The sequence below is a fragment of the Pistacia vera genome, unplaced genomic scaffold (assembly GCF_008641045.1).
Source record: "Pistacia vera cultivar Batoury unplaced genomic scaffold, PisVer_v2 Contig150, whole genome shotgun sequence".
NCBI lineage: Eukaryota > Viridiplantae > Streptophyta > Magnoliopsida > Sapindales > Anacardiaceae > Pistacia > Pistacia vera.
In genome coordinates this window covers 965,218-987,387 of record NW_022195577.1, presented here as the reverse complement: position 1 = coordinate 987,387, position 22,170 = coordinate 965,218, and the positions used below count along the sequence as shown (strand labels likewise).

The 22,170-nt window shown below is 35.3% G+C and overlaps 1 protein-coding gene across 1 annotated transcript in view; it reads left to right on the top strand.

Moving 5' to 3' along the window:
* The window catches only part of LOC116124206 (callose synthase 9-like), a 36,821-nt gene that overhangs the window by 8,119 nt on the left and 6,532 nt on the right, over positions 1-22,170 (top strand). The window contains 31 exon segments of the mRNA XM_031409909.1: positions 7-132; positions 2,177-2,253; positions 2,328-2,400; positions 3,794-3,916; positions 4,232-4,331; positions 4,501-4,624; positions 4,726-4,915; positions 5,038-5,090; positions 5,536-5,596; positions 5,675-5,756; positions 5,989-6,038; positions 6,612-6,642; positions 6,645-6,697; positions 6,909-6,942; positions 6,945-6,993; positions 7,190-7,214; positions 7,706-7,800; positions 7,912-7,993; positions 8,105-8,268; positions 8,348-8,468; positions 9,122-9,219; positions 9,306-9,396; positions 9,498-9,658; positions 9,757-9,866; positions 15,972-15,999; positions 16,001-16,056; positions 16,059-16,103; positions 19,091-19,159; positions 19,232-19,409; positions 20,054-20,168; positions 21,739-21,858. Of these exon segments, the coding sequence (XP_031265769.1) occupies positions 7-132; positions 2,177-2,253; positions 2,328-2,400; positions 3,794-3,916; positions 4,232-4,331; positions 4,501-4,624; positions 4,726-4,915; positions 5,038-5,090; positions 5,536-5,596; positions 5,675-5,756; positions 5,989-6,038; positions 6,612-6,642; positions 6,645-6,697; positions 6,909-6,942; positions 6,945-6,993; positions 7,190-7,214; positions 7,706-7,800; positions 7,912-7,993; positions 8,105-8,268; positions 8,348-8,468; positions 9,122-9,219; positions 9,306-9,396; positions 9,498-9,658; positions 9,757-9,866; positions 15,972-15,999; positions 16,001-16,056; positions 16,059-16,103; positions 19,091-19,159; positions 19,232-19,409; positions 20,054-20,168; positions 21,739-21,858 (2,784 nt within the window).

Sequence of the window (22,170 nt, the reverse complement as noted above, 5' to 3'; positions counted from 1 at the left end):
GCACAGATGGCAAGGGAAATGGATGAAAGGTTAAGGCAGCAGATTGCAGAGCCAGCTAATAGTTGCATTTCTGAGGAAGGTGTTTCTTTCCTTGGTCAAGTTATCACTCCTCTGTATGAGGTGGTTGCTGCGGTATGTCTTTTGTCATCATGATAGCATGCTTAATATTAACTGCAATATATTTGTGCATTTAACTCTGCAAACCGAATTTAATGATTATGAATATGATGAATAATATTTTTTTCACATTTTTTACATTTACTCTCTTGGCTACAAATTTTCTATACAATTTTAATTAATTATTTACATTTCCTGGTTTAGAAGTGGTCTGGGTTGTCTTCAACTTACATATATCTGTTTGGTTCTTATTTTTCTCTCTTTTGTTTTAAACGGGTTGGGGTTGAGTTTGACAAATAAGTATGACATTTATATTTCATTTGCTCAATTTAGTGATGAAGTATCTACTGTTTTGCTCCCTCCTATAAAAGAAAAGAAAAAGTTATGTTGGTTCTTCCAAATTACACCTTGGAAACCTTGTAGTGACAATTAGAGCATTTAGGTCGAGATCCTAATAGATCTTAACTTCTGCTCATCTTTCTAGAGCTGCTTGGGTTGACAAATTATAATTACCCGTCAGTCAAAAGTTGTCTTGTTTTGTTATAGTTAATGTCCTACTTTGATGAGATACATTTTGGTGGCTATAATCTTGGGAGGAACAAGGCATATATGTGCTTTTATTTTTAGGATAAGAGATAGAAAAAACTTGCTTTAGCTATAATATGATTTATAAGTCATTCTTGTGCTACCGACATCTGTGAAGGATGGATCTTTTCAATGTGTTGGTAATTTAGTCATTGATAAACTAATTGTTCAGTTTAGGTTTCTCTTTCTTAAGTTTGAGGATATGTAGGATGACTTGGCTGGTTATCAAGGATTCTCTGAGGTAGACTTCTTCAATGGTTGGTATTACATCAAGCTCATCCAGGAAACTAGTGAAAACTGCATTTAGATCCTCTTATAGGTTGGATGAGTATTTAGTTATGCCTTTTGGTATGTCAAATGCCTCTAATACCATCGTAAGAGTGACGACACAGTTCTGTTATCACCTTAGAGATGCTTGTCCTGTAAACACGGGTGGTGCATGTGATGTCTAGTGGTGGAGGAAATGGTGAATAGTAGTAGACACTAAGGCTTCGTTTGGTTGGATTTTGGGAATACTACTTGTAGTATCCCAAAAAAGTTAAACAGTAAAATACCAAAAAACTCACAATATTATCAACTTTATTCACATTTTTAAACCCCCTAAATTTGTTAATTCAATTAAATACCCCTAAATATTTTTAATGTTTTTGTTACGGCGACTTCGGCCACCCTCCGGCGGGGGTGGCCGGCTGTCCGTATTTGAGGGTGGATTGGGGGTGTTTTTGTTAACTTTTAATGTTTATTATAAGGGGTGTTTTGTAAAAAAACAAACATAGGGGGTATTTTACAATTTGTAAATCCTACATCGTAATACCCACCCAATTCAACTTTTTTTCTAACTTTTTTCAAAAAACTTTTCCCAAAAACACAAAATTGTGAACCACAGAGCCTAATATATTGATGTGCAATTAACTCATTTGTGCAATCAAGAGATTTGTGGCGCATTTGGTGTTGGTTGACAATGGAGTTGATTTAGGTGGCCTTATTGACATCATTTGAGTGTATGGTGGTGCAAGCTGCACTCACTGTGGAGCAAGAAAAAATTGAGTGGTATCAGTTGCTCTAGGTGGCTTTTGAATGTGCGTTGGGTTGTCATTGGTAGGAATTGATGGTTAAGGTTTCTAAGGTGAAACTGGCTGAGTGTGATTGGTGTTTCATGATGGATACAGCCACGTGTAGGGTATGAAGGTGCTTGGACGGGTGTGTGTGAGGCTGTTGGTTTGCTTTTGTGTGTAGTTTACTGGGCAGGAAGTTGTTCTGTTATGTATGTGATCACTTATTCATTGAAGGCTTGACTTATCTAGAAGTTCTGTCTGTAAATTTTAGTCATTCTTTCATATGCATGATGATGATTCTTGCGTATACAACTATTTTCGAAAAACTTATGCATATTTATCTCAACTTAACTTGTTATGTTACATTTAAATTTGAAACATGTTTTGACTTTTCTGAAAAAAAAAAAAAAAAATTACAGGAAGCAGCAAGTAATGATAATGGCCGAGCTCCTCATTCTGCCTGGAGAAATTATGATGACTTCAATGAGTATTTTTGGTAAGATTTGTGAAATTTTATTTGTTACATAGAAGTTTGTACTATCTTAACAGCTGAACCATTTTTATATCCAGGTCACTTCATTGCTTTGAACTTAGTTGGCCATGGCGCAAAACTTCGTTTTTTCAACAACCAAAACCAAAGAAGGTCCGAACTTTTTAATTATTGTGTATCTGTGTTTAATTGTTTGAATTTGGTTATTTTGTTTAGGTCTTACAGTTTACTGTTGTTAGATGTGTGCTTTATTTGTTCTTTTTGTCCTTATGCATTTCCTCATGAAAGTTGTTGGTAGCATTGATGCTTTAGCACAGAAACAGGAAGGCAAAGTAGTTGAGTTTTTGTCACCTAGGGTGATTTCTGCTGGTGTATAAGAGCCATCCAATTACCTTCAGCTGCTATTCCTTTTTTCATTAACAGGATGATTTGCCTTTGCACAAAATTTTGTTGTCATTTAATCAAGTGAATTTCTGGTCTTGATCATATGTAGAGTAATACATTGCAAATGGTTTCTATGCATTTACTATTCGAAGACAGTTTATTGCTCAGTTGTCATAAATTAATAAGTCTGGTCAACTGGTTTGAATATACATATTTGTTGATAAATAATTATTTTGAGATCAATTTTATGCTCAGTTGAAGATCTTTAAGGTGCACGTTGGTTGAATTTGTTGAAAGGAAAATAAATGGGCCTTTATAGCTTTTGAATGGTTCAGTCCAGACATAAGCTATACTGTTTTGATGCCTGGTGTTAAGGGAATGGCAATTAAGATAAGAAATGAGAGGTATATAAACTTCAACAAATCATAAGAATGTAGCAAGTCTGTCACCTGCATGTTCAATGGATTCTGGCCATAATTCTGTTTCACTGTCTTCATATAATTTTCAGTATTTTTATTCTAGTTTTCTCTTGGCTTCTTTCTGGCTAGCCATCTAAAGTGCATATAACGTCTCTGGAGCTCAATGTCCCCAGTTATGTTACTTGTCTGTGGGATATATTATGCTTGGGTATCCAATCAGCCATAGTTTTTGGGGTTTAGAGATGTTAACTTCGACCTTGTAGATAATCTTGTGTGTTTGGCCATCTGCTGGTTACTTATGGTCTTTGGGTGCGCCACACAACTATTTTTAATTGTATTGTGCGCTTTTTTTTTTTCCAGTGGAATCTTTTGTACAGAGATGGTGTCCCGCTAAAGTGGATATTCTGCATTTTTTATTCTCATGATTTCCATCGTTTTGTTCTTTGGAATATCTTGAATCTCCCAAAACTTATTATATGGTGGATTGGAGATGTACTTTTTGGTTGGTTCACATATCTTTGCATATGGATGCTAAATATAATAGGCCATCTCTTTTGCTGTGCTGTATCTCATTGTTGCTTTGGCATATCTTTTTCTTTTTTCCTGTGAAAAAAATTGTTATGTTCGAAGATAATTTCTGGATTAATGGATTTACCTTTTCACTGCTGTTTGGGCAATTGTGCTTTGCAACTTTGAAATTTTACAACTGCTTTGCTTTACCTTTTTTTCTGTTTATCCTACAGAATGTGCTAAATTCTGGAGGAGGTGGACGCCGGGGGAAAACTTCGTTTGTGGAGCATCGAACATTTCTTCATCTTTATCATAGTTTCCATCGTCTGTGGATATTTCTGATTATGATGTTTCAGGTATGCAGTCTGTCTCAATTGCTCATTTAACATTCTTTTGCTATGGATGTGGTTCTTGAACTCTCCACATCCCATGATGAACAAAAGAAGAATGAAATCCCCCAGAATTCCTTTGATTTAATTTTTTTGACGCTGCTTATTTTCTGCTGCACTTTTCTTTCTTGTTGTATGTATGTTTATCTGTGGATGCTTTAATATCATGCTAGCTCTGTTATCTCTGATTCTGTATTGGTTTATAAATATCTGTTTTTTTTTTTTTTTGTGGGCATAATTATTTTATATTATTCTGATACGTTTAACCTTGTTCTTTGGCAGGGACTAACTATCATTGCTTTTAATGGAAATCTTAACTCAAAGACCTTGCGGCAACTTTTGAGTCTTGGTCCTACTTATGTAGTGATGAAGTTCTTTGAGAGTAAGTTCCTTATTGTATTTAGTTACAATAGCATTGTTCTCTTGCTTTTATTTAAAACTGTAAGTATGTTACCATTCTAGTAGATGCTTAACTATCGGTAACAATGTCATTACTCTCTGCTGATGGAATAAATTTCTTTAATTGCTGAAGTTCTCTTTTCTTGATTTAGGTGTGTTGGATGTTATCATGATGTTTGGTGCCTATTCGACAACACGGCACTTAGCTGTTTCTCGAATTTTTCTCCGATTCATCTGGTTTTGTGCTGCTTCAGTCTTCATAACTTTCCTTTATCTGTATGTTAAGTCATTCTTTAAAATCTGCTCCATATATTCATTTTTGCATGTAAAGTAAAACACATAAATTTCCCCTTCTGGTTGTCTGTGCTCTTATACAGGAAAGGCATGCAGGAGTACAACAAACCAAATGCATCATCAATTATTTTCAGATTGTACGTGATAGTTATAAGCATCTATGCTGGGCTCCAGTTTTTTCTTAGTTTTCTCATGCGGTTTCCAGCATGCCATCGTCTGACTAACCAATGTGATCGCTGGCCTCTAATTCGCTTCGTCAACTGGATGCGCCAGGTTTTTTTTATCTCTGCCCTTATGTTCTGTGTACTTGGATTTATCGGATTAGCATCTGTGCTATTATTTTGATCTGTTGGAGCTCTATATTTTGTTAATTTTTTATTTTATCTTTATTGAAGGAGCGATACTATGTTGGACGTGGCATGTATGAGAGGACTACTGACTTCACCAAGTAAACTCTGACCTCCATTCTTTCTATTATCCTTCATATGTATAGCTGTGGCACATTTGATTAATTTTCTTTTTGCCCTTTACCTGGAGGGGAGTTTTGGGGGAGATTATTAAGAGAAATACGTAGAGTAGAAAGGAGTAACATTGTCCTGAATTTGTGCAACAGGGAAAGAGAAAGTTTATATTAATGGTTGTGCAAGAATTTAGGTGTTAACTGATTACTTTATGGTAGGTTCCTTATCTCAGAATGATAACTGGAGAATAAATGATGCAGGTAAAAAAAAAAAAAAAAAAAACCAACTTTTTGAAACACTCAAAGTAGTTGCCTTGTCTTTTATGGCGAAAAAAGTGCATATTCTAGTTATTGCTTTTTATCCTTTGAGACTAGTAAAAGTGTAATAGATAATAAACGATGTTTAAACATGTTTATTGTTTATGTACTGCAGGTATATGATCTTTTGGCTTATTGTTTTGGGCGCAAAGTTTTCATTTGCCTATTTTCTCCTGGTTAGTTATGTTTCATAATCAGTAAGAGCATTGATTTTTTTTTTCCCCTCTTTTAAATGTTTGTTTATGTTTTTTCAGATTAAGCCGCTGGCAGAGCCAACAAAGTTTATAGTAGATATGGGTGCTATCGAATATTCGTGGCATGATTTTGTATCTAAAAGTAAGCACCATGCTTTAAAATTTTGGTCATCTACTATGTTGAGTCTTTGAATGATATTCTTTTTCTTTGGAAGTGCAAATTTATTTGTGCAAATTGGTAAATGGTGCAAGATTTTTTTTTTTTTTTAAATACTTCTGAAGTATTTTACTGGTTTTCTATCATTTGTATTTACGTGATTTTCATCGTATAAAAGTAACCTTTAGCTGCTTCTGATATCTCTCTGTGCTTGCAGATAACCATAATGCTTTGGCAATTGCTAGTTTATGGGCTCCAGTAATTTGTGTAAGTTGGGAAATCTGCATATCTATTTGTGTGTTTATCTGTGGATGAGACAGCTAATTATTTTTAATAATTTGATTTTTGCTGGAATGAGCTTGATTAAGTTGGATTGATGAAATATACATCTTACTCGAAGTTGTTCACTTGTTCATGTATGCAATTCTTTGTAATTTGGTCAGTCATTTGATTTCATCTGAAATTTTTAAGTGTGATTATCTGGGAACTGTTGTTTCTCTCTCTTTTTTGTTTTTGTAAGCTCAATAGCATGGATTACTATGGTAAGAATTCAGAATATCATGTTTTTTTTTTTTTTTCTGGGGTTGCCAGTGGTGTCTGGGCAGAATTCAGAAATCATGTTTCATCTGTATAAACATTTACAAAAATTTTTATTTAACCCCAATTTAAAACTTCAGGTTGATAGGTTGGTAACAAGTAGTAAATATTTTTATTAACGGATTAATCGGTGATCTAGTGCTTGGTTATATGTTGTTGCCACTGTGTTGTCTGCTATGGTTGCTTTCAGTCTCTTGCATTCAGCAATGCTTTTATTTTTGATCTTCCCCTTTTCTGTAACAGATCTATTTGTTAGATATCCATATTTTTTACACCTTATATCTGCTGTTTGGGGATTCTTGCTTGGTGCCAGAGATCGTCTTGGGGAGGTATGCATTTGTTTTTTCTGTCAATTATTTTGTCATGGCACATGAAGCTAATTTCTTGTAATTTTTTGCAAATGCTTTGTCATAATTTTTGTGTTGCTGCCCAATGTGCATTGAAGGCTTTTATAATTTTTGAAAAGCATTCTTATCTTGTCTTTTATGCTTTATTTTCTGGTTTGTTATTAAAGCTTCACTTTTGTGAAATGACTTCCAGATCCGATCTTTGGAAGCCGTTCATGGGCTTTTTGATCGTTTCCTGGGGCTTTTATGGACAAACTTCATGTTCCTCTTCCTAATAGGTTGAATTTTCTATTCTTTTTTTTTTTTTTGTGTCGGGTTTAAGGTTTTGTCTCCCGGGGGGGTTATCTAATGATTTTGTTTTTTTAATCACAAAGTTTTTTAAAGTGAAATTTATTGTTTCTCCCTTATTCCTAATCTTATTTGTTCTCTCTCTGTTTCTCCAATGTGCATCTGAATGGATTTTTTCCTCTACAGGAGTTCCCATCAATCACCTGGCCAGGTTAGGCATTTTCAAAATTAATTTCTCTAATTCTATTTGATGGACTCTGAATAAATTTAATCAACAGTTAATAGTAATAGCTATGAGGTTAAGAATTATTAGTTTGCAAAAATGTGTTTAAAATGGGCTCACTTCTTCACTTGTACAGTTGTATGTAATATATTAATCATTGATGTTCCAGCCACTGTTTTAATTTCACATATTCTATCGGATGGACTCTGAATAAATTTCATTATGGAACATTTAATAGTCCTGGCTATGAGGTTAAGAATTATTAGTTTGCAAAATTGTGCTCACTTTTTCACTTATATGTAATAATCATAATCCTTGCTGTTCCAAAAGTCATTTTCAGCTGACATTTTTCTACTTTGTACGTTACTATCATCCAGTCCAAGTGGTTTTTTTTTTTCCTTAGTTGTTAGCTTGGTTTATATTTTCCTAAATCATGCTTGAGAAGATAACCAGGTAAATTGTGAACTGTGCATCTGAAGGTTAAAGAGAAGAAAAAGGTTGATGCAGCTCGATTCTCTCCCTTTTGGAATGAAATTATTAAAAATCTCAGGGAAGAAGATTATATCACTTACCAGTAAGCGCTGTCAAATTTTCTGAAGTTGTTGCTGCTGTCCCTTGTATTTGTTGGAGCGCTGCCAATTTTCTCATATTGTTGCAACTGTCTTGCACACATTTGTATTTCCAGGGAAATGGAGTTGCTTCTGATGCCAAAAAATTCAGGCAGTCTTACACTGGTCCAGTGGCCTCTTTTTCTTCTAGCGAGCAAGGTAATTTCTCAAACATTATATTTACTTATTAAATTTATCTTTTTTCATTTTATTTGTGTAGAAATTGAATTTACAGTTTAATCAAATTCAGCATGTTAACTTTTTATGTAGATAATTTTGGCTAAAGATATTGCTGTAGAGAGTAAGGATAATTCACAGGATGATCTCTGGGAAAGGATTTCAAGAGATGATCATATGAAGTTTGCAGTTGAGGAATGCTACCACACCCTTAAACTTATCCTGACAGAAATATTGGATAGTGAAGGAAGGATGTGGTAAGTTTTTGTTAAACCATTGGGGTTCCCTGAGAGCGTTATTTAGGCATGATTAAAATGTTCTTCACTTTACTTTCAGGGTTGAAAGGATATATGAAGATATTACAAAGAGCATAGAGAAGAGGAGTATCCTGGATGATTTTCAGCTAAGTAAGCTGCCACTTGTGATTTCAAGAGTAATTGCTCTCATGGGTATTCTGGTCAGTTTACTATATTTTTTTCCTCTTCAATTTTTTGTTATAATAATGTCTAAGGAAACTTTTTTTAATCTTCATTTTTGTCTCTCTCTTGGGTGAGTCCTTACCCATTTATTCCTTTACGATTTGCTCAGAAATAAATTTACTGCTATATGAGGGTTGAAATATGAAGGTACAAACAGGGTTTAAACTGAAAATTGTTTGAATGACTATACTTATCAATGTGTCAGTATTGTAAAAGGGTTTATTTTTCATGATTTTATTTTATTTTTTTTTTTTTTTTGAAATATCTATGGATTGTTTGTTTGGTTCCTTAAAATTTATCTATTTATATTTTAGATTGGGAGTAATCAACCCCCTCCATTTTCAAAAACATGAATTACATATGGAGGTGACTTCATGGTGGGAGTGTATGTATGCAATCACACTTTTTCTTTCTGATAATTAAGCAGTGAAATTTCACTACATATTGCATTTATCATCAAAATTCTTCCAAATATTGTAATAGCAAAGTGGCTCAAGTAGTATGAGCATCTGACTTATATGCAAATTACTAATCATGCTTTTATTAGTCTTTGTTTTCTGTGTTCTATGATATTCTTTGAATGTCCTGAAGCTTGTTTCTCTTAATGGTATCTTAAATGCTCTGTATACAGAAAAAAGGGCAAACAGAGGAGCTGGAGAAAGGTGCTATTAAAGCTGTTCTAGATCTCTATGATGTTGTGATGCATGATGTCCTTCATTTTGATATGAGGTCTATTAATAATTGGTTGCGTTTCTGTTGGACATGCTTCTTTTGTGCTTTCTTCCAAAACTCATCATTTTGCCTTTTAATTACAGAGAAAACTATGGCCAGTGGAGTGTGCTGATAAAAGCAAGGCAAGAAGGTCGTTTGTTTTCAAAGTTGAAGTGGCCAAAAGATGCTGAGCTGGTCTGTATTTGACTTTGACTTGGTTATCTTGTTTAAGGTTTTAGTGTTACATTTTGCTTTCTAGTATATATAGGATTGAGTAACTTTTCAAAGATTTGCAGAAGGAACAAATCAAAAGATTGTATTCGCTATTAACTAGTAAAGATTCCGCTTCAAATATACCAAAAAATCTTGAGGCCAGTCGTAGGCTGGAGTTTTTCACAAATTCCCTTTTCATGGAGATGCCTCCAACAAAACCTGTCCGTGAGATGTTGTCCTTCAGGTTATACTTCCTGTTCCTGCATTGGCTTTGATTTTAGGAGTGTTTTTCCATGTGATTGATCAATTTGATATCCTTATTTCATTTTTTCATATATGCAGTGTGTTCACCCCATATTATTCTGAGACTGTGCTTTATAGTATGGCTGAACTTTTGAAGAAAAATGAGGATGGAATATCAACTTTGTTTTACCTCCAGAAAATATATCCAGGTAGTTATTTTGTCACGTCGTATATACTTTATTGTGTCTTCAGTATTGCACTTTGTTTCATGGATATTTTTCTCTTGAGTTTGGTTTTTACTGTGTAGTACTTTTTGGTTATATATGATTTTTCTCAGGCTAAAAAAAGATTATTGTTTAATGAAGTTGGCCTGTCTTACTTTAACTATTATTACTGAAGAAGTTGTTAGTTTTCTTCTTTTTTATTATCAATGATAAGGAGCATGAAACAAGCAGTCCACTTGAAATAGCATATTAATACATGTGCAAATTGTGGAGAAATATTTTTCTTGTATTTCATAATGAGATGTACAATGAATTTATAGCAAAAACAAAAAACTAATTTAGGAAGTAAATTGTTACATTCCTATTATAATTCTATTTCCTATTCCTATTATAGTTCTATTTCCTATATTACAATGAGAATAATTCTATTTCCATTTTATACCTTCAACCTCCCTCTCAACTGGAGCATATAAGTCATATGCACCAAGCTTGTTACAAATAAAGTCACACGAGAACCTTTGAGAGACTGGTGAGTAGTCTGCTAACTGGTCGTGGAACTAACATAACTAGTTGCAATACACCTGATAGAACTTTCTCTCGAACAAAGTGACAATCAATTTCTATGTGTTTGTCTCTCATGAAACACTGATTTGAAGCATATGAGGCAGCCTGATTATCACAGAGTAACTTCATTTGTGATTTCACAAATCTCAACTCTTGAATTATTTTTTTAACAAACAGCTCACAAGTGGCTAAGGCCATTGCACGATACTCTGCTTCAGCATTGATCTTGCAACAACCGCTTGTTTCTTCTTTTCCATTAAACTAGTTTTCCTCCAACAAGAACACAAAATCCTTAGGTAGAACGTTCTATCAGATGAAAACCTCCCAATCACATCTGAATATCCGACAATATGGAATGGCCCTTATTTTCATACAGTAAGCCTCTACCTGGTGCTCCTTGATATACTTAAAATTCGGACAACTGCATCCCAATGACTATCACACGGAGTTTGAAGGAACTGACTCAGACGCGACAGAAAAGAAATATTCGGTCGTGTGATAGTAAGATAGTTAAGTTTTCCAACAAGTCTTCGATACCTTCCAGATCATTAAGAGGCTCCCCTTGTCCGTAAAAGTTTTAAATTAGGATCCATAGGAGATTCTATTGGTCTGCAATCTGACATCCCTGTTTCCTCTAGAATATCTAGTACATACTTCCTCTGAGAAATAACAATACCAGATTTAGACTGAGCGACTTCTATGCCAAGAAAGTATCTGAGTAGCCTTAATCTTTCGTCTGAAAGTGTTTGAACAAGTGTTTGCTTCAACTGTCCAATGCCATCTTGATCACTTCCTTAAAAACAATATCATCGACATAGACCCAGATAGATACACTGCCCTGATGATGTATGTCTATAGAAAACAGAGTATCACCTCACATCGAATCATACCAAACTCTTGGATAACTGTGCTAAATCGTCCAAACCAAGCACGAGGAGACTGTTTTAGACATCTAGAGAACGACGAAGTTTACATACCAAACCAGACTCCCCCTGAGCAAACAAACCAGGAGGTTGCTCCAATAAATATCTTCCTGAAGTTCACCATGAAAAAAGCTTCTTAATATCCATTGATGCATAGGCCAGTTTTGAATGGCAGCCATAGCAAGAACAACCGGAGAAAGACCTTAGCACAAGAGAAAAAGTGTCAAAATAATCTTCCCATAGATCTGAGTGTATCCCTTGGCCACCAAACGGGCTTTCACCGATCAACCTTACCATCTAGACCAACCTTTATAGTGTAAATCCATCGACAACCATAACAGTCGAATGGCCCGGAGGTAAGGAAACTAATTCCCAAGTATGATTATGATACAAAGCAGACATTTCTTCAACCATTGCCTGACACCACCCGGGTGAAAAGTGCCTCATGAACTTGCAAGGAACAGAAACAGAAGAAAGGGTGGAGACAAAGGCATAATATGAAGGATATAACGATGATAACTCAAAATTGTAGACGGATGAGGGTTGCGTGTAGATTGCATCCTTTACGTAGCAATGGGAAACTGATCAGCTAGAGACGGACCGTGGCATTGGAGGAATCGGGCACAGACCTGCAGTGACAGGATCTCAGGTCGGCACGAACATCAGGATCACCTGTAAAAGGAACAAGACTATTGTCGACAGGAAGATTGGTATTAGTAGGAGACTGAGGTATCGAAACAGACGTGGGAAAGCAACGTATGGAATAGGTAGAACATCTACTACCGGATCGACTCCACTGGAGGATGAGAAAAAATGAAAGACTCAAAGAACGTAACATCACCAGAGATGAAGTCGATGTGTGGCGGGAGAATAACCACTTGTAGCCCTTCTGAAGACGTGATACCTGGCTAGAAAAGAAGAGTGCGAGCAGTTTCATGAGGTGTCTATTTTTACGCTCAACATGCCATTCTGTTGGGGACTATAAACCACGAAGACTAATGAAGAATTCCTTGAGATGTCATGAATTTAGTAAAGGAATCAGAGAAATATTCATGAGCATTATCACTTCGTAATATACGAATGGTAGTATTATGTTGAGTCTTAATTTCAGTACAAATGATAAATATGGAAAATAATTCAGAACGAGAGCGCATAAGAAATAACCAAGTGCACGGGAATAGTCATCATAAATGTAACAAAATATTTAAATCCTAAAGTAGAGTTAACACACAAGACCCCACACACTCATTCACTAACTCAAAGGGGACGCAACCCGTTTATTGACATGCTTTGGAAAGAACTACGAGTATGCTTTCCAAGCTGACCACTCACAACTAAGACGATAATTTAGATAGACCTGGGATCATTTTCGAATTTGGAAAGACTAGAATGGCCCAAACGATTATGAAGGAGATCAGGAGCTCGGAACAATGCATGCTGTAGATGGGATATGGAGATGAAGAGACCTTTGACTCACGTTCTGTGCCAATCATCCGTGCCGTGTCGCGATCCTGTATAACAACAGAGTCGTATCAAAACGAATAGAGCAATTTAAGGAGCGGTAAGTTTACTAACAGACACGAGATTAAATGGACATTGGAATATAGCACAGAGTCTAATGCTAAGGAGGAGGGTTTTTCACATCCAATAGCTTGAACATCGGCTTAGACCCATTGGCTAAATAACAGGAGGTAAGAACAATTTTGTAATCTGGTAAGTAATGAGGGTTACCAGAAATATGATCCCAGCCCCTGAATCTAGGACCCAAGGTCCTAAGCGGAAGACTGAGAAAGGCAAGCAACTGAATTACCCGTTTGAGCGACGGAGGCAATGAAGAAGAAGACGGCTTACTGCGCTGATACTGTAGTATTCATCATAATCAGTACCTGTGAGAGTTAGGAGGGCTGAGCTAGCACTGTAGAGACTCAGAATGAAGATCAGAGTGACAGCCTGAGCAATATTAGCAGCTCGGGTAGGTCGACCATGTAACTTAAAACATTTCTCTCTGGTATGCCCCCACCGATGACAGTAACTACACTTGGGCCGATTTCCTCTGCCACTCGATCGCCTGTTCTCGAAAAGTTTGGACTGAGAAACAGGACTAAAGAGTCACCGGGGAAGGTACAGTAGTGGAGAAACCCGAAGTAATCTGGCAAACACTTCGTCAAGGAAGGCACGTGGATCCATAAAGAATTTGATCTCGACAGGTGTAAGATCTGGACCGAACTGCAAGTGTCAGGACCATAAAGAACTTGTCCCGTTGAGCCAAATCTTCTACCGTAGATTTACCACTGGTAACAGCAGATTGAATTCTGTCTTAAGGAAAGCCATCTTACCAAGGAAATCCGACATATTCATATCCTGTTGTTTGAGATGAATAGGTTGGACACAACAAAATAAAAACGTTGAATGTCATTTGTATAAGAAGTTTAGTCTGCTCCAAATATTAACACAAGAGCGGTAAGATTTATAATAGGTTGAAGGGGGGGATCAATAGTTTGCCATAACATACACACAGTAGCATCATTTTAGTCCGAAGACTTATCTACGTAATATCGCAGCTTTGGTGGTCAAGTGATCTTCCAGACCTTGACCCATACACCATAATTCGACAGAGGCAGCCCATATGATAATTAGCAGTCCCAATTAATCGCTCAGTGGTGATGGAGGGAGATACAAAAGAAAAACCACTTGGATTCGAAGGAGAGGCTGTTTTTAAAGAATCCATGAAGTCTTGAAACTGACGGAAGCACAGAAACTTACGCTTGCCGGAAAATTGAACGGAGGAGGGTTTTTGGAAAAACCATCATTCGTGAGGGCGCGTGCAGCGCGGCGACGACGAAACCACTCGGGTTAGGGCGACGAGGAAGACGATCAGTCCGGTGTGATTGGACCAGATTCTAATCGTTGTCGGAGAACAGTCGTTGGAGAACTTTGCCGAAAAAAAAAATCCGAGAGAGAGAAATTTTTGAAATTTCAGATACCAAGCTCTGATACCATGTGGAGAAATATTTTTCTTGTATTTCATATGAGATGTACAATGAATTTATAGCAAAAAAAAAAAACTAATCTAGGAGTAATCAGGAAGTAAATTGTTACATTCCTATTATAATTCTATTTCCTATATTACAATGAGAATTCTATTTCTATTTACAAAAGAATAATTCTATTTCCTATTTTCATCAACACAAATGTTCAAATTTTATTAGGCTCCAATTTTCTAGTACTATAGCCATCAACGACGTTGAACCACCGTCTTTTTCCCTTTAAATCGCTACTCCATCTGCTTCATCTTCGGATTCCATTTTTAACTTCTTTGGAGATGATCTACATTTCTTGTACCAAGGTCTACTTTAGCACATAATGGTGTCAAACTTTTAGCTTGTCTTGTATTCTATTTCCACTATATATGCTCAATCACCTTTGTCACTTGTGGTGGTTAAAGTGGAATGTTGGTGCTGTATTTACTTGTTATATTTCAGAGCACTTCCCTCTTCATGGATCTAGTGTCAGTGGTTGATTAATGTGCTAACGTTGAATCCTAAGGTTTGGGATTATTGTATTGAAAATTTTCTATAGGCATGATGGGGTAATGCAATTAGCAAAAGGATACTCCACGTCAATTCACAAAGTTGATGACTTGTGATAGAACATTTATATTTTGCTTGTTTTGTTGCATATTCTACTATATAAGATTTCATTCTATGTATGACAGTATGAGTTCTTGGAGATGTGAGAAGTCCTTAGTAGAATAATTTTATAGACAAGTCTAAGAAATCATTGTATTGTTTCTTGATTATTGATGCCGAATATGTTTGTATACTATTATTGAACTATATACTTCAGAACTATATTTCTTCAATATACTAGTATTTCTATTGTTAGAAGTTGAATTTGTCCCACATCGCCCTAATAGCGGACTGTTATGGTGTATATAAGTGATTGGTTCCCTCCTCCCTTGAGCTAGCTTTTGGGAGTGAGTTCTACCCAAGCCCACTTTATCATGGTATCGAGCCACGTGTTGTTCTCTCCCTTTGGTTGGGCGGATGGGTTTGGACCCCGGCCTTGCACGCTGAGCTGAGGGAGGGTGTTAGAAGTTGAATTTGTCTCACATTGCCCTAATAGCGGACGTGGTTGGGCTCCCTCCTTCCTTGAGCTAGCTTTTGGGAGTGAGTTCTACCCAAGCCCATCTTATCACCTATCAAAAAGATGATGTTGGCAATGTTAATATGCTTCTTCTTTGAATGGGGAAATCACATGACAGAGAAAGGTCTGAAAATATTGGAGGTCTAATGTTGTGGTTTTGATGGCCATTTGAACAAAAAAGCATGATATCTGTCATCACTGGAAGGGAGTCTTTTACCATTTTTTGCTGTTTTTTTGTTATTACAATCTGCTGTTTTAAGTGTCTTTCTTTTGTTGGTTTGTGAACCTTCTTGCTTGGGTTTAATGTGTTTTTTTTTTTTTTTTTTCATTTTCTCTGTACTTTTCTATTTTGTCAACTATGGTGTTCTGCTCAGTAATGAAGACAAGCTTAATGTTTGGGGCCTAAAACTGGGTTCATCATCCTCTTATTATTACCATTAACTGTGTTTCACTGCAGATGAGTGGAAGAACTTTCTTGCTCGATTGGCGTGATGAGAATTCTGTAGACACAGAACTTTTTGATAGTCCGAACGATATTCTTGAACTCGCTTTTGGGCCTCTTATCGTGGACAAACATTAGCTAGAACAGGTTAGTATTTGTCTACTTCTTCCAGACCCCTTGTCCTCAAATTTTCATTCTTGACTATTTGATGACAAGTTTTCTGTTATAGTCTAGCAAACAACAATACCATAATTTTTAGTTTTGTATCGCATTCCATTTGATAACCATGTTGATAGATAGGGACAGCTGTTATCTTTCTTGTTGGCCTATAATTTTGTTTAAGCATGAGGTTCCAGTGTCTTTCACTGCTTGCATGTGTTTCTTTATGGCCTTCCCTTTTATTATTATTATTTTTTTTTTGGGTAAGTAAATATTCATTAGAAAAAGGAAAGAATTTACAAAGGCCTGTGAAAATTCGGCCAACCTACTATAGGACACCCCCTAAGTTAGGCACAAAAGAATCAAGAGTCACTAAGGGTCTCCTTGGGAGTTTTTTTTCCACTGTTTTGAGTTTTTAATTAGACTGGTTTTGAGGTGTTTTAAAACCATTACTTGCCAGATTTTTTATGCACTGGTTTTGATTGACTCAAACCCCAGAACCAGTGTAGTGTATTTTTTGGGGTTTATAAAACCCCAAATTAGAGTGTTTTGGTTGGTTTTAAAATTTTATTTCACAATACCCTATCTATTATAAAACTATCCCAATTGCATCCAAAAAAAAAAAAAAAAAAAATTAACTATATTATGCATGTCTTCAACCATATTAAATATAAACAATTTTAAGCATCATAAAAAAAAAAAATTATTAAAATCTCATTTCTAGATGCTTTCTTGAGAAGTAGAGTTACATTTTTCAATCATTCCAAATGCTGCAAAGAAGCGAAGAATGATAAAAAGACTTTATTACATTTGAAGTTATAAATACTAATAAGTAGAAAACAAATAAAGAACTCTTATTTGTATAAGTGAAAAAACAAAACTCTAAAATACTAGTTAGAGTTGGGGTATTTTTATGGGCATATATGTAAATTTATCATTTTAAAAAACTGTTAGAACCGCTAGAAAATAAACTCCCAAGCACAGGTCGGGTGTTTTAAAAACTGCTACTAAAAACCCCTCAAAACCGCTACGATGGTTTACCTTCAAAACTGCTACGATGGTTTACCCTCAAAACCGCTACAGTGGTTTACCCTCATAATCGCTACCATGAAACTCCCAAGCGGACCCTAAGACTCCTAACTAACTGCTAAACTTAGCAACAAATTACAAAGTACAATGTAAGCACACCTCAAATGAGGCTGCCCAAAAGCCAAAAATATAAGCGCAGAACAAATCAACTACGTCAATCCGATAGGAATCAAGAACCATGAAAACAAAGAAGCATGGAACACTCCTCAACCAAGCTGTCCAATCAAACAATCCAAATAAAAAAATTGACAAACAATCCAACTTCACCAAAGAGCATGAGGTAAATCAGCCATCAACACAACAACAATCCAAACTATAACCACCATATCCAATGCAAACCCATTCCCACCCAATTACAAACCCACATAAAAATCATCTCTATCACGCATTAACATGAACACCTAGCCAAAAGGAACCACACCCGGTACAAACATCTCATACCCCAAGATTCAGCCAATCAATAACAATGACATCAAACTCACTCCACCCGGCTCAAACACACTAAGCCGAGGGATCATCACAACTTCTTTTTAGATTCCTAAAAATGGTCAAAGGGATACCCAAGAAATGAGCTAGCCGCATGCTATTAGAGGTCTTCTTCAAGCTTGTAAGATACATAGCCCTTTCCCTAACCATACTTTTGATCAAATTTTATAGAGTATTTGCATCTTGCCAATTCCTCCCAAAGTGTCTATTGTTCCTTTCTCGCCAAATGAAATACACGGTGGCACCTAAGCACAACTTACCAATGGCATACTTTAAGTTTTTGGATTTCCACCTCCTTGTAAGGTGACTAATGTAATCAAGCCAAGACAGAGGTACATAGCCCAAGGAGCACAAACCAAGGACTCGGTTCCAGATATCTCTAGTGAATGAACAAGAGAAGAAAAGATGGTCTATGGTTTCCACATTCCCATTACAAAAGCAACAAGTATCATTAGAAGAAATCCTATACATTAGAAGCTTATACTTAGTTTGTTGTCTGTCCTTCACAGCCATCCACAAGATTAAGCATGCCTCGGGATTGCCTTATGGTACCATACAAGATGATGCCATTACACCTTAGACTTATGTATCCTTAATGCTTCCCAAGCCGATTTGATGCTAAATGAACCTGAAGGATTTGACTTCCATTTAACACTTATCTTCAATACTTATGGGGATAGAATTCACCAAATTCTTCACTTCTAAGAGAGCAGAGGAATTTGTTGCCAGCCGATTCTAGTTTGTGCCATCCCAAATCTCACCAACCTTAGTGTGAGAAGCAAGCCTCGAGTCATACACAATCCTAGGGCCATATCATTAAGCTCTCAATACGTTCATTCTTTTTTTTGGGTTTCCAGGTTACCCTATTACTTAGTTTCTCTAATTGTTAAATGGCTTTTCCAAACAGCTGCCTCTTTTCTAATCATCTGGTTCAAACCTTGCTCTAAATGCTTCTTCCTTTACTTGGTCCTGCAAATGTTTTAGCAATGGTTCTGTCTAGTTTGCTTATTATCGTTGTCCTCCTGTTTAGTGGGTCATTTTTTATCCATGCTTAAATCAAATTTGTTGTTCTCTTTTTTCCCGTTGAATAAGTTCTCTTCCTTTTTTTTGATATCCATTAATTGGCAAGGGTTATTATTTACCTGATATTGTGCTGTTGTGCTTCTTGTGAACAAATTTAATTGTGCTTTCATTTTCCTGCTAAAATTTAAATGTTTTTGAGAGTAAATTAATATGATGTTTTCTCTATGCGTCACAACAAAAATTTTAATTGTTTGAATGTTCATGATCATAGTGACTACTGTTGGTATTGTTTCTTCGATAAACAAGTTCCTTGAATTTCAATTCATTATCAATTAATGATTTTTTTGATAAACTATGTACTTGTTTATGTTATGCAGTTCGGGGTATGATGTATTATAGAAAAGCTCTTATGCTTCAAAGCCATTTGGAAAGAATAGCTTCTGGAGGTTAGCAGATTCAGCTTTATTACCTTATTTTTCTTGCACTGTAAGTTATCTCATTGTGTGTGGCAATATCAGATATGGAAGCTGCAGTTTCTAGTAGAGATGCAACTGATACTCAAGGGTTTGAGTTATCACCTGAAGCAAGGGCTCAAGCAGATTTAAAATTTACGTATGCTGTTACATGTCAAATTTATGGAAAACAGAAAGAGGAAGGGAAACCTCAGGCTGCCGATGTTGCTCTGCTGATGCAAAAGTGAGTAATTGAATTCTTCCTTATTCCCTTTTTCCCATTCATGGATTTAATGTGCCGTGGAATAGATGGTGTTAAGTTATCATTAAACCCAGAAACTTAAACTCATAGCTAAGAGCCTAATAATGGCATTTAAGCTATAACATGCCCACTCACATATGGGGCATGTGACTCAAACACAACCATACACACAAGTATAGCTTATTATAATTTAAATCATTCCTCTTTTTTGTTTTTGGGTTAGGTTAGTTTGGAGGGGAGGAGGGGGGATGATTTGCTGCGTCTGTGTATATCCCAATAAATGACATTTTGGTCAAATGGACCCTAATAATATATCAAGTTAACCCTAAAGCAAAACCTTGAACTTGTAATCTATAGTATTTGAGCTCTTTCATAAAGAACTGAGCATGTTTCTAATATGCTACCTGTGTGTTCACTCTGTCCAATTTTGAAATCCTTCTTATATTTCCTGAGAAATGACAATAAATAAGATAAAGCTACATAGTTCTCATTTCTGAACTGTCTTTTTAAATTTGGATGTTCAGGCATTTCTAGAGTTGATTATGTTATCCTCTGGAATTGGTTTTCCTATTTCTTAAATTTATTTTACTCTTATTTTCTCTCTCTCCTTTTACTTCTGTCTCTAGAAATGAAGCCCTTCGTGTTGCTTTCATTGATGAAGTAGAAACATTAAAGGATGGTAAAGTATACAAAGAATACTACTCCAAGCTTGTGAAGGCTGATCTCAATGGGAAAGATAAGGTTCGCTTACCTTTATCATTGTACTTCTAATATTTATGCTTGTTAGTCTTTTCTAGTTTCATAAAAGTAGTAATTATCGGATGTTCTCTTCCCTTCAATGGTTATTTAGTGAATATTGGAGTCAAAATATTGTGATTTCTTTTATTTTCTACATGCCAAAGTTATAATGATGTTATTATCTGTGAGCTACATTTTTTCTTTGTTTCTGTTAATAAATTTATCTTATGAAAATTTGATATAGAGGTGTAGTGACCTGCAGTTGCTGTTAGAAAAAATCTTATTGGTATTTTGGTTTGGTGTTGAATATACCATTGGATGCCACCATAGTTCCTAGGTGAAGAATGTAAAGAATGCAATTCAACATAATACAATGAGGACATGTTTGATACATGACATTGTAATGTACTATATACATTGCATTGTATAGGATTATATTATATAATACTATATGGAATGTTATATGATGTTGACGTTTGGTAGAATATTGCATTTTATTATTTTTATATGATACTATTTTTGATGATGAATTGTATTGGATAATACTATTTTTATTCTTGAACAAGAAATCATTTTTTATTTAAAAAATAATATATATTTTTCAATTAAAAATTAATAAAATAAATTTATAAGAATCTTTAAATAAACATTTAAAATGAAAACAATATGTTGCGTTTCGCTGATAAATATAATAGAAACAGATTTAATATTAACTAAAAAATATTTAAATCAAAATGCAGTTTTTCAAATAAAATTGTAAAATATTATCACAGGCCTAATAAAAGAAATGAAGCAAATAACGTTTACAATATAAAAAATGTCATATGCTTAGTTATAAAACAAGTTTAAAATGTAGTGTTGTATAAGTTGTTCTGAATAAACCCTTGGCTTTCCTTGGTATTATTTAATGTGGTATAGATTGTATTATTTAAACTTCGTACTATTTTATACAGTGCAATTATGTTACCAAACATTGCACTGTATTATTTAGTACTATATGGTTTATTTAATATGGTAAAATTTTGCAAACCAAACATGTTGTGTGGGAATAGTATTATGTACTAGTGCACACAAAATCAGTTCGTCCTGCTATTTGTGAAACTGGTACCTCGAGTATCTGGAGCATGCTAATGACAGGCTACTGTTCTGAGATGCAAGCTGGAGAAAGCTCTAATGTTGTAAAATTGTTTATGTTGTCCTGGACGGCTGTTGCGTAGAAGTTTGTGTTTGCTCTGCAGTTTTGGGACTGTTTATAAAATTGGAGTGAAATGTTGTCAAGGTCTGATTTAATTGTAAGGCATAGGATCCTATATTTTTCTAGGGTTGGACCCTTTGTTTAGGTAGCTTTGGCAGTCCTATTTCTTTAGTGCATTTTCCAGAAATTTTAATTGTTGGGACATAACAGGTTGTCTTCTCTGAAAAGATCTATTGTCAACTTATTCCTATAAAGTGGCAGTTGCATTAACTTAATCTAAAATTACTTTATCAAGATTGTCAAACTATCGTTATCTATTTTGGCTTGGGGACTTTCAATTGGTTTCAAAATTTCATTTGTCTTTTTCTGTTTTTGCAGGAAATCTACTCCATAAAATTGCCTGGAGACCCAAAGCTTGGTGAAGGAAAACCAGAGAATCAAAACCATGCAATTATATTCACTCGAGGAAATGCAATTCAAACAATTGACATGAATCAGGTAAAAAAATTGTTAGAAGCCATTTACTATGTTGTCCAAAACTCTTAATAGTTGTTTTTTTGATGGAATCTGAACCCTTGAGCTTTTGACCTTCAAGCTGATTGTGTAAACACATAGCAAAGTTTTTCAATGAGTCCGGTTAGGAGGTGTTTCTATTTTATTTTTTTATATTTTTAATTCTTTGGAGTTTGTTATGAGGGTTTTAGTTGCTTATAATTTAAGCAATATATGTTTAATCCATGTAATAGATATACATCATAATCTTCCCTTCATCAACTCTTCATCATCCGCTTTGATGAGTGAATTATAATA